The 13,519-nt window shown below is 32.2% G+C and overlaps 1 protein-coding gene across 1 annotated transcript; it reads right to left on the bottom strand.

The window, feature by feature from the left end:
- Positions 1-2,896: 2,896 nt before the first annotated feature.
- On the bottom strand, positions 2,897-13,496 carry LOC124537030. The gene is made up of 9 exons (XM_047113740.1): positions 13,360-13,496; positions 12,046-12,213; positions 11,744-11,874; positions 11,169-11,326; positions 5,159-5,296; positions 4,446-4,582; positions 4,053-4,220; positions 3,590-3,732; positions 2,897-3,082 (listed from the first exon to the last, which is right to left on the bottom strand). The coding sequence occupies exons 1-9, from the start codon at positions 13,490-13,492 to the stop codon at positions 2,912-2,914; spliced, it is 1,347 nt and encodes a 448-aa protein (XP_046969696.1). The 5' UTR covers positions 13,493-13,496; the 3' UTR covers positions 2,897-2,911.
- Positions 13,497-13,519: the final 23 nt, after the last annotated feature.

The following is a 13,519-nucleotide window of genomic DNA, read 5'->3' as shown; positions in this document are numbered from 1 at the left end:
GTGTTTGGGTCTATGGGTGGGCAAAGCGATTACGTCATCAAACTTAATTGTTATTTGTCCATAGTCAAGTTATTCGATCGAAGTTTGGAAAAGAAGTTCTTTTACGCGGCTTAGTAATCATTCATTTATTCCACTAATAATCCGCTTAATATAAGAAAAAATAAGAATTGACTGACCCCCTCCACCTGTGTTTAATATTTAAAAAAATATGACTAAGTTTGGTTTAAAATAATGTTTATTTGTAATTTTAAACGTAAGCATAAGCGCGAACCTCTGCTGTCGCTCGATTTCTCTAGCTTTTTCAAATAATTTTAACTTTTTTTACATTTTTACATGTCTTAAGTTCGATAATTGTAGGTAACTACAAACTATCGAACATAAGACATGGTCTGACACCCTAGCTCGTCCAACCTTCAAACCGGAAGACACGTATAGTGAGTATTGCTATTCAAATCAAAATAAACTTGTTTTATCCAAATAGGCTTTTACAAGTACTTTTGAATCGTCATTTTACAATTAAGTGAAGCTACCACCGGTTCCGAAAATAGATTCTATCGAGAAGAACCGGCAAGAAACTCAGTAGTTACTCTTTTTTAACATTTAAAAAATACAAAGTCATGTTAGTTAAATAAATAATAATAAATTAACATATCCTGCATGAAAGTCAACAGGTATTAACTCCACGCTTTTTTATCATCTTTAAAATCTTGTATTGAATTATGCCACCTGCTTGGAACAGGACCTGGCCTGAAATCTTATTCTTAAATACGATATATTCGAGGTAGAACTGAGATACAAGATCAAGAAGTGTGGCCATGCAAATGGATTATTTTCATCTATCTCAAATCAAAAACAATTCTAGATCAATATCTCGTAATAGATGATAGACTTGTATATTTATTATACTATTCTTAGATACACAGATTAAAAAAACATTTTTAGATACATAGATTAAAAAAATATCTCGGTATCGAAATATTTTTTTATTGCAAGATTTCAATTACAGTATAATTTAAATAAATGTCAAAGAAATCAAATATTTTCTTATATCTATACGATCCTTATTTGAAAAGCTTATCACAAAATTTATATCAAAATAATGTTGACTCATTTCAATAAAAATATCAACAGCAATGTAAATAAATGACTTGATTTAGATCATTTAGTTACTAGGTAACAACTCGCTATGTACATCGAGAAAAACCATAATAATAAACAATGGCAATCGTTCTTACGTCCTTGAATAGAATCACACGCTTGGCCATATTTTTATATATTACATTATTTAAACGCTAACAAATTTCATTTATATATTTGATGCGATGTACAATAATTATACTACTTCTAGTGAAACCTGCTTTACTCTGACTGACCACCTCGAGGTGAATTAAAAATGTAGTATGTAGGTATCCTAAGCACTCATGACAATTTCCATACCAAATTTCGTCTAAATGAGTTCTGCGGTTCAATCGTAAAGAACAAACAGAGTTACTTTTGCATATATATACAACAAACACGAAAGTAAGTTTGTCTATTATACCGATTCTTATGAAATTTTACATTAACTTCGCGCAGAGAACACCACCCTAAAACGAGGTCAAAACTGGAGGCGAAAACTGGTAAGAATTATATTAAGATTGTGTTTAATACACCAGTTTCAATTTTAATAATATTATGTTACGTGAAACAGATATTTCATATGAAATAATATATTGAGAATTCAGTGCGACACCAATTCGTTTAAAAGTAAAGAAATATATTTAACCAAAAAATATTCCTCCTATTTTTTTAAAAAGTACAATAAACAAAATTACTGGGGTAAAGGCATGTAGTTTTACTAGCAATGATAAACGACCTCGAGTTAATCTTTAATCAGACGCGCGATACATATAAAAACTGCTTGTCATGGTTTTCAACGTGAATGCGTCACAATTCAATATAGCCGTAATCAAGAAGTGCTGTATTTATAGAAAAAAGAGACTCATTTGTAACGATTCCATATCACGGTGGCAATGACACGTACAGTTTCGTTCTGTTTATTGCGACTCATGATACAATGCGAAGAAAACTTTACGATCTGCTATATCCCTGCAATGCTTGTATTCATAATGATTAGGCACAGATTAAGCACCATTACTGTCAATACTGTTATATTTTATTAATTATATTTCAGTTCGGATCTAATCGCGGAACCATAAGCAATTATATTCCATTTGTTATATTTTTTCTCGTGATAACATTTTGATGGCAGCGGTGGGATCCTGAAATGATTCCATAGTGCCTAATAAGTCAAGGTCTTAGTATAAAATATACAAGTTGAGTGTGTTCAGTGTGTGTGCAATTGATCCAGAAATTCCTCAAAAGTCAACTCAAAGTCATGGTTTTGAGAATAATGAGTGGAAATTATCCCGGTATACTAAGTCACCATAAGCAAAATGCCAGCTTTTCTGACATATACGCCTGACAAAGCTTCATATCCAGCACTGATCTAACGGTGATATCATCCAGACGTAGTCCTTGAACCGAATTCAGGCGTAACACTCATGTTCCAGTCAAATTAAGGAGGAAGTGTATGAAATTATTCCAGTGAGTTAATTCTTTCTCATTTGTGTTACCTTATAATTTAATTTTAAAGTATAAATCAGGTTCTCGTATACATAATGTAGAATTGTGTTAATAATGAATTTGAAGGCGTCATAGAGAACACCACAGATTTAAAGCAATTGCTACTCCGAACAAGTATCACACGGGTCAGAACTTATCCAAATCGACACGAATTCTAAATCTAAGTCCAACTAACAGTAATTAAAACGACAAAATTAAATCAATAATTTATATTCATATATCACATTAAAACAATAAACAAATAACAATATAAAATAAATGTAGTACGATTTAAAATTATGTTCCTTTAATAATCAGACTTGGGAGCTTTGTCACAAAAAGCCTTCACTTTGGGGATGGCCAGCACCTTCTCCTGTACTTTCTTAAAGCTTGGGTACTTCTCGTCTATGTCAGGTACTTTAAGTAAAAACTTAAAAACATCGTACATGCCAGCGAAAACAAAATCTGCCCAAGTGAGCTGAAATAAAAAAAATACAATACTATTATAAAAATAAAAAAATATAATTATTCGAGTAGGCTCTTGCAAGTACTTTTGAATAGTCATTTAACAACTATTTTAAATGAAGCTACCACCGGTTCGAAAAGTAGTGTGTACCGAGAAGAACCGTCAAAAAATTCAGCACTTTTTTACCATTCAAAAATACTAATCATCATTTAATAATTATATAAACAGACTATGTAAATTGAGTTATTTATTTGACCTTTACCTTTAAGGCATGGGACTACTTTTTGAATGATTTAAAGTAGGGAGCAATATAGAGCTAGCAAATTCAAGGAATATTAACACTTTTCTTACATCACAAGTATAAGGTCCCTAGGAACTATGAAGTTATGTTTTTTAGGATTAAAACTTTACGGACTAGCTCACTCGTGAAAACGAAACACAACAATTACACTAGAATATAACAATAACGATTTAAATTTTTTTTTTTTGTATACATTATTTTTTTTTTATCATAAATACCTTTCCAAGAGCCATGTGCCCATTGTTTTTAGTAATATTTTCTTCCAACTTTTTCAACATAACTGGATAATGATTCTTTTCATTTTCCTCTTGCTTCTTAGCCTTCACATTTTCATCTGTCTCGTAGAAAACTGATACAGCTTCTGTTAAAAAAACGTGACTAATTTCATAATGATATTCTTATTAACTTTGCACAAAATAAATTCACACCCTCTTTAAACTTTGACAACATTTATATACCAGAATCTTAGTTCTTGAAAAAACAACATTGAACACATGAGACACATTAAAGTGTTCGTGTGTACCTTGGCGAAATAATTGGTGCCTTAGTGGCACAAATAAAAGCCAAAATAATAATATGAACTGCGTCGGATTTATGGGTGGGTAATTTATAAGCTTTACCCTCGGTATAGTAGGTACGGAGGGTAATGCTTATAGTTGGTAATACTTCAAACATATTTACTTAAACGAATGTCGTCGAAGAAGTCAACAATTTGATCGATCTGGAGGTCCTCTTCGATGTCCTTGCCAGCAAGACCATATTTCCGGCCGAGGAAGCGCGCGATAGCAGTACTCTGTGCATATTTTTGACCATCGATCTCAAGTACCGGCATTTGGCCAAACGGCATTGCTGTAAGCCGATTTATGCATATTTCATTTTACGTTTTATATACAGCTATAAAATCTTTAATTATTCTATCTGTTTAACTGTTAAAAGTAATAGCTAGATTTTTTTTATTTTCTTTATATATTTTTAAAACAATTAGGCTATAATATAATTGTATATAATAGTTATAAAATATTTCTTATATCTATAAGTACTCGAAAATGTGGATTAATATAAGGTTGTACTAACATGGTTTTAGTTCCGGCCAATCTTCCCTCGCCACCCTAATGTCTTCGAACTCCTGGCCGCCGTAGGAAAGTAGCATACGGATGGCTTCACCAGCCACCTTCAGCTGGAAGTAGTACAACTTCACCGTCGACATTTTTCTGAAATTCAAGGTCAGATTTAAAAAAACGAATCTCATATTGATTAAAAACATTTTAACTTGAGAATTCCTGTTTAGAAGAGTTCATAATATCTATGTCAAATATTATTCGACATTGGCAAAAATTACAATTTATGCCTATAAACGCATTTCTGGATGAAGGCTTCGTCTCCTGTTAAAGAAAACTTTTTAAGGGATATTCCAGCACACTTCTGAATTGCGGATTAATGTTTTGTTTCTCCACTTCTCAAGGGACTGTAAATACAAATTAGGAAATTGTTCCACGGTTTGTTTGCCGAAAGTATACCTGGTGATCTTACGTTAAAACTTCATATGTCCGTATCAATTTCATTTTGAAACTTTGCAAGTATATGTAATTCATATAATAAGACCGTGTTTCGGTACCAGAAAACTAATTTGATAACGGTAGATGGTAAGGAAATTGATGAAAGAATGGCAAGTTTGGCCTCATTTAATTTTTCCAGTTGTCGCAGATAAAAAACGTGATATTCAACCAATTAATATTAAGAGTTTACCAGAATGAAAACATCTTAGAACACATAAAAAACACAAATACTTAGGCTTGTTTAAATCTGAGCTATCCTCCCTAGTTTTCAGGTGCCTTATATCTACAATATACATTTTATCTCGTGATCTGCACTGAACGCTAAGATTTAGAGTACAAGTACATAACGACATGTTTGTTAAGTTATAAATTAATATAACACGTTAGATAAGTTCCGTAGATAAAATTTTTATAAATAAAAAATAACCGCCTTCAAAAATTAACTAAAAAGAAAAAAATAATCAGTTACATCCATATCCAATTTACGAATTTTTAATCACCTCTCAAAGTCGGTGCCAAAATTGCTAATATAGGTACATAATACATACATACAAACCTAAATCTATTTATTGTATAGATGACACCATTAGACAAACCTTACTATCGATACAAATTAAATGATTTCAATATAGGAATTTATTTACTTTGTTGGCACCGACTTCAAAAGGTGATTAAAAATTCGTAAATTGGATATGGATGTAACTGATTATTTTTTTCTTTTTAGTTAATTTTTGAAGGCGGTTATTTTTTATTTATAAAAATTTATTTACTTCTTTTCAGTGTTTTTTTGTTATTTATAATTACAATTGGTGGTGTTTGTCATTCACTTTATTATACTCAGTAGATTTCGGCTTTCGACTCTAAACATAACTCAACGCCGTTTCAATACGATGTGGACTGCAACTCAAATTAAGCGTTACCTAAGTTACAATAGTCTAATGTTAGCCCAATTAGACAATACCATTTTTCCCGATGCAATACCGTTAATCATTGAGGAGTTCTCCTGGTAGTCCACCATCAGCTAGACTTCATCATAGGCATGTTTACTAACATCAATTGCTTGAAGACTATCTTAAAGAAATAGAACTAAACCCATAAAATAGTTACTTACTAATAGGTTCTGATTACCAGTTGTGGTCTTCATCATCAGTTCTACTTCATCAAATGTCACTTTTCGTAAGCATATGACCAAGGCACTTTGAATAAAACCAAAATCACTATAGGTGTGCCTATAAAATTTGAGGAGTTCCCTCGATTTCTCCAGGATCCCATCATCAGATCCTGATCTCCTGACAATGGGACCACCTGTAAAACATGCCCTTTCAAACAAAAAAAGAATTGTCAAAATCGGCCCAGCCATCTTCGAGTAATTCGGTAACATACATAAAAAATAAAAAAAAAAAAAAAAAAAAAAGGCCCCGACGAATTGAGAACCTCCTCCTTTTTTTGAAGTCGGTTAAAAATATACGTTGAAATTCATCACAAAATACTAAGAATTATTCGGTAATTTCAATAGGAATATACAAATCAGAATTATAAGGTATAATAAAACGGTGAATTTTAAACACATAATCACATCACTATTATTTATATCAAAAGATAAATATAAATATAAATCAAAAAAATCAAAATAAACTTTATTCAAGCGGGCTTTTACAAGCACTTTTGAATCATCAATTAACAATTAAGTGAAGCTACCACCGGTTCGGAAAGTAGATTCTACCGAGAAAAACCGGCAAGAAACTCAGTAGTTACAATTCATATTTTAATTTATTTATAATTGTAATTTATTATGTTTAATCGACAATAATTTTACCCTAGAGGTCCACTACGAGATTACAATCGAGATCGGGAAAAAGTAGAGTAGTGTAGTAATTGTTTGCTCCATAGAATAACTGCCCTATAAAAACGGTAATAAAATTAATTAATATCTCATTACTTACTTGATTTATTATCTGTGATTGTAAATAACGTAACCGCACGCTGTTATACGTGAGGGTAACACACCACTTCAATGGCAACTAAGCTCATACACAACACTCGAGTATTTATGTCATAGATTATACAGATATAGTCTCGTTTATCAACTACTCGAGAGCCTATCGGCGTGTTTTCAAATGGTCGAAACCCTTTCCTCGAAAATCGTCTTACGAAGAAAAATATTTTGAAATATTTTGACATCACCTTAATGAACTGAACAAATGATTATGTTATAAAAATTGTCTGTAGTTGCAATAGCTCATTCAATCTTTAAACCAAACACACGTATAGTGAGTATTGCTATTTTGCGATCTGCTTAGAACAGGACCTGACCTTAGATCACACATTTTATATTCGAGGTGTAACTGAGATACAAGATCAAGACCGTGACCATGCTACTGGTTAATTTCTTTCGTCTCAAATCAAAACCAATACCAGTTCAATTAGCTAAAAGATGAAAAACATATTTTTTTTATATTTATAATACTATTCTTAGATAAGCAGATCTAAAAGTTTTTTATTGTTAGGTTTAATTATATGATAATTTATATAAATGTGAAAAAAATCAACTATTTTCTAATATCTATCTATATGACCCTTATTTGAAAAGCTTTTCACAATTTTGCACATCAAGATAATTAAAAATTTTACTTAAACTTCGCACAGAAAACCCCTTTCTAAAACGCGGTCAAAACTGCAGGCCAAAAGCAGTAAGGATATTTAGTATAGGAAGATTGTGTTTGATGTATCAAATTTATTTTCGACTTAATATACCCAGTTTCAATATTAAAAATATTACGTTACGTGAAACAGATATTTCATATGAAATAATATATTGACGGATGGTATTCTTTTTAGAATTGAATTTACGACAAAAAACTCATCACAGTTTTGCTTCATTTAGTAATTTCAAATCAAAATACATATCAATCTCATTGCCATAATTTATTTCGATGCAAAAATGATTGCAATAACGGCAACAGCCTGTAAATTTCCCACAACTGAAATATCTCCTCATTTTTTTTTCTACAGGGAATCTTTTATGTATCGTTTTTACTTCGCGATTCCAATTCGTTTACTAACAAAGTTAAATATTACCCAAAAATACTTTATTTTTCAAATAGTACTTTGAACAAAAATAAGTAGGGTAAAAGCATGTACTTTTAGTGGCAGTTCTAAGCGACCTCGAGTTAATCTTTAATCAGACGCGCGATACATATAAAAACTGCTTGTCATGGTTTCCAATATGAATGCGTCACAATTCAATATAGCCGTAATCAAGAAGTGCTGTATTTATAGAAAAAGAGACTGATTTTTAACAATTCCATATCATGATGACAATGACACGTACAGTTTCGTTATGTTTATTGCAACTCATGATACAATGCGAAGAAAACTTTACGATCTGCTATATCCCTGCAATACTTGTATTCATAATGATTGAGCACTGATTAATCCCCATTATTTTTTTAGGCGCTTATATTGTATTAATTATATTTCAGTTTGGATCTAATCGCGGAACCATAAGCGTTTATATTCCTTTTTTTATAGTTTTCGCGTGATAACATTTTGATGGTAGCCATGGGATCCTGAAATCATTCCATAGTGCCTAATAATCCAGTATAAAACATGCAAGTTGAGTGTGTTCAGTGTTTGTGCAATTGACCCAGAAATTCCCGAACCGAACTCGACTCAAGGTCATAGATTTGACCATTCTGGGCGAATAGTATCCCGGTATGACACACTATAAGCAAAATGCCAGTTGTTCTGGCATACACGCCACAATCTACTGCGGAAGCGTTCAAGTATTATGTAACGCAATTTTAAAGATTTTTGATCCCCCCCTTCCCTTGTAACGCACCGTAACGTTTTTCTGTAAATTTATGAAGAGGGTTGCCACTTTTTGATTTCCTAATTTTTATTTAAAAAAAAACAGTGTTACGTAACGTGATGTAATAAAGACCCCCTCGGCCCTGTAACGCATCGTAACGTTTTATGAGACACCCCTCCCCATTGTCCCCCAAATTGCGTCATGTAATATTTGAACGCCCCCCTTTTTGCTGTAAGTGGTATCCAGCTGTTGTGGCACAGCTTTATATCCGGTCTAACGGCGATATCATCCTTGCACCAAATTCAGGCGTCACATCCAGGTTCCAGTTAAATTAAAGTCGAAGTGTATGAAATGATTCCTGTAAGTTATTTCTTTCTCATTTCTGTTATCTTCTTTTTAGAAGCTTTTATCCACTTAACAAAAAATTACCAGTATTCATTAGTTTTAAAACATTCTATAGTGTAATTCATAAGTAAAAATCAGGTCATCGTATAAATATATATCGTACTAAATTATAAATGCAAAAGTTTGTGAGGATGAATGTATGTGTATGGGTATGTGAGGATGAATGTATGTGTATGTGTGAATGTGGTTTTGTATGAAATTTTACACTATTATAGATTATAACGTCATAATATAAGGACGAGGGAAATGAAACGCTCGAACGTTGATGTAAGACTTCTTTATTAACGTTACTGATGTGGGTTTTATATTATGATGGCACTAAACATGTGTATATCTAGATAGATACCACAATAATAACATATAAGCTACAATTTATAAAGTTTTTATATTACTTGATAACGATGCTTCACGGAGTACCTTATCCATTCGATAATTATTCTAAATCTAAGACCAATGGACATAGTATCCAGTCCCAAACACACGGTCTCGTTCCAAAACAGACTAACGGACAGGGTAATTAGTCCCAAACTCATGGTCTTATTCTAAAATAGGCCAATGCACAGGGTAACTAGCCCCATACTTACAGCCTAAATAGACCAATATACAGGTTAACTGGATAACCAGCTCCAAACTCAATAGTCCTAATCCTGTAACATAACAATTTTGCAAATTGCATACTGAAAAAGATATTTACCTAACGTTAAACTCCAAACACCTCTAAATAAAAAAACTACTTATCTTTCTCTTAGACACCAGTGCATCCCTTTGTATTTTAAAAAATAATTGGAAAAAAAATTCTGGACAAATTGATTCAAAAGATAGTCCTATTAAAAGTTTAGGTTGCCTGAACTTACAATTACAATTTACTCGAGACTATAAATTAATTCACACATTCCATAATATATTTGTTAATATAATTTACCTTATGACGGCGTAATAGACAATAACCTTTTTATACAAAGCGCCTGTCATATTAATTATTATTCTGAATCCTTAGAAATAAAAAATTATTATATTAAATTATCATTTGATGAATATTCCTATATTATTATGCCTCATAGAGACAGTGATTGTAAGTTCCGTTGAAAATCCCCAAATAAAAAAAGGAATAACATTTGGCAGAACGTTTCGGATTCATTACTCGTATCCAATTGTATAGTAGAAGTAAAAATTGATAACGGAATAACCTTAACAGTACGCTATGAGCACATAAGTTGAATGGAGACCAATTATGTATATATTATAGTACGACACCACTTAGACGTAGCATCGGCAAATTCAACAAAACCGATTAATGCCGATTAACACAACCAAGAGAAATAGCATCCTATCGCGCCATTCGACGCTCTTCGTCGCTATAGATTCCAACTTCAGTGGAACCAAAACGTAGAAAGACATCAGATGTATCCAATAACTTTTCCATTTTACTATTATGGAAGTCCAACTGCAGAAAGGAAATTATATAATAATACAGAGGATTAACTCCACAAACAAATTGGCAATTATATGCAATCGAAATAAAAAACTCGAACAAGCATACGTTATCAATTACATGGCACTTGTAGAATGTTATGTCTAGATCATTGATCCTATTGTTGGAAAAGACTGAGTGAATAAGGATGCAAAAGACGCCAAGGTTAACCTAAATTTAAATAATACAGGATAATATAAGGCAGGTTGGAAATATGTCTTAAGAATAAAATAATTTATAATAAGATTTTATTGAACTATAATTGTGTGCTGTCGAATCTTACAACTAAAAGTTGTTTTCTGTCCACTAAATGGAGTTCAGCTGCAAACTTCGGCACTGGTATGAATAAAATTCATGACAATTATACAACGTCAGTACTTATTTACAAAATTAATTTGAATACAAATATATATCTAAACTATTCTTATTTTCACATCTTTACAGTCAATAACTGAATTAAATCGTCTGATTAATCCTAACCACCAAATATTTAAAATTAGAACACTATGATATACACATTACATTTTAAAATTCAGTTCTTTGGCACTTCTCGCTATAGGGAGATAGACTTATAGGTCCTCATTTTCTCATTGGAGTACACTGCATCAATAACGCGCTGGAAGCTTGGGTATTGCTTTTCCAAATCGGGCATGCGAAGCATCACCTTCATGTAATCGAAACTTCCAGCGAAAACGAAATCACCCCACGTTAGCTGAATAAAAATAATTTTAATTATTATAAAGCTTTTCCTGCAAACGAGGTCAATTTGATTCTTAGAAACAAATATTCTATTTCCAGTCAAAGTACTATAAAATATAAATTAAAAAAGAAAATGAGAATCGATATTATTCATTGGTTAGAATGCGTGAATTTTAAAACTGAACAAGCAATAACGCAGTTCTTAATTTGTGTTTATAATTGACCTCGTGTTCGGTAAACATCATAAGGAAACCTTCAAAAGAATCTCCGAATGAGTATCTGCTGCATGTAAGCATTGGAGCAGTATAGTGGAATAAGCTCTTAATACCCTCCTCAAAAACAGAGTAAGGAAGCTTTAGCTAAGGAAGCTTTAGGACAACACTGGATCACTTTAAGTTTTTAAATCAAATTATTGATAAAATGTATTGACCTTCCCTGCTGCAATGTGACCATTGTTCCGATTTATGATCTCGTCGAGTTTTGTGAGCAGAGTCTTGAGATTATCTTCATACTCAGTGGCCTTTAATGTTACATCTTTGTCGTAGATGGCGTCGGCTGCCTCTGATAATAAAAAAAAATTACGAACCCTTGTGGTACATAGATTTTTGTTTTTTTTTTCAACAATATTTAAGTTATCAATCAAAATATGTTTTGATAATGTTCCAAATCCAAAATTAAGATATCGCAATGCCACGGATGGGCACTGCCACGAATATATGAATTCAATGTTACCTTCTCGTATATGAATCATAAACTCGATATTCTGGTCGATTTCAAAGCTTTCCTCTAAGTTGTCTCCCGCGAGCCCGTTCTTCTGGCCGAGGTAGCGAGCGATGGCTGTACTCTGAGCATACATTTTTCCATCAATTTCAAGTACGGGCAGTTGACCAAATGGCATTACTGAAAAAAAAAAAACAAACATCCTATTTAATTTTCGTCCAAAAATTCTCAGTTTTAATGTTTTGTACGATATTCTAGTTCTAGAAGAGTCTGGATTACAGTTTATCAAATATTGAAGGGGCAATCATAATTTTGTAAGTATTTTGTGAAGTTTTTTTTGTAAAATCCAACCCAAGCCTAACGAAACCAAGTTTGACCTCTCATCTAATGTCTCGTATTGTTGTCTTATTAGATAATGAAAAAAGTCAAAGATTCGAAGGTAGATATGTGCTTAATAGTACACTATCATATATCAACGTAAGCTGACTGCCTATGTCGATTGACCATCAAAATGGATGATGGACGTATGTACAAAAATATTCAATGTATGCTACTCTCGCCGGCTATTAGATAAAATTGCATAAAAATACCGCTAAGCCATTAAACTTAATTAATATAACATAATAAGATAACGAAAGTAAATTGATAAAATCAGCCTGTTCACGGTGTCACAACGCTGTGGCGAATAAACTGTGATAAGATAAAAAAAACTTCGAACTCCAGCAATAGCAATCTTGACATTAGATAAAAATTACTTTATCATTCATAATTATTCCACAATGTGTTAACAGATAGGTTTATTAAATTATAAAATTAATTCGGTAAATAGTGTTAAATATATTAGATTTATTTGATGATATTATGAGAAAATGTGATACTCATAGCTTTCGTACAAGGGACAAACTTGTTACTCCTGTTAGTTGACTGCATAGAGTCAGTAACTCTTATGTGGAGCAATGTAGGTAAGTGGATCTACATCATGATCCTGGAAAGCGTTTAAATGCCCCTATTGCCAAATCGATGAAACATATTAAAAATAATTGTGTAAGAAAGGTTCTACAATTAGTGAGTTTATATTGGATGGCACACCTTGGGAATGAAACGATTGCCTTTGTAAATAATAAAATTGACAAAAATAAATAGCCCTAAATGAACTTGATACAGGAATTTGATTTGATGTACAAACCAGTAAATAAAATATAAAATCTTCTTGGTGCAATGGTACTGATTGTCAGTAAAGAGATTTTATATGTACATGTGTGCATGGCAAACATACAAGTCATGATCAATCAAATAAAATAGACATAACCCAGTAAAAACACTCACAAGTCTTGAAGTGTTCCCAATCCTCAAATTTAATTTGGTGATCTTCGAATTCTTGGCCACTATACGCAAGGAGTAAGCGGATGGCCTCGCCAAGAGCTCTGGCAGGGAAATAGTGTAACACTGTTTTTGGCATTTTGCTGAAATAAACATTTATTTATAC

Source organism: Vanessa cardui, chromosome 17, assembly GCF_905220365.1.
Source record: "Vanessa cardui chromosome 17, ilVanCard2.1, whole genome shotgun sequence".
Taxonomy (NCBI): Eukaryota; Metazoa; Arthropoda; class Insecta; order Lepidoptera; family Nymphalidae; genus Vanessa; species Vanessa cardui.
This window is presented reverse-complemented; position numbering and strand designations above follow the sequence as displayed.

Excerpts from the sequence above, each read along its gene's own strand:
- LOC124537030 (XM_047113740.1), bottom strand. The coding sequence starts at position 13,492 with ATGCCAAAAACAGTGTTACACTATTTCCCTGCCAGAGCTCTTGGCGAG. Across the intron at positions 11,327-11,743 it reads GTCACATTGCAGCAGGGAAG|CTAACGTGGGGTGATTTCGT; the intron begins GTCAATACATTT and ends ATTTTTATTCAG. Across the intron at positions 4,583-5,158 it reads TCAGATTTAAACAAGCCTAA|AAAAATGTCGACGGTGAAGT; the intron begins GTATTTGTGTTT and ends CTTGAATTTCAG.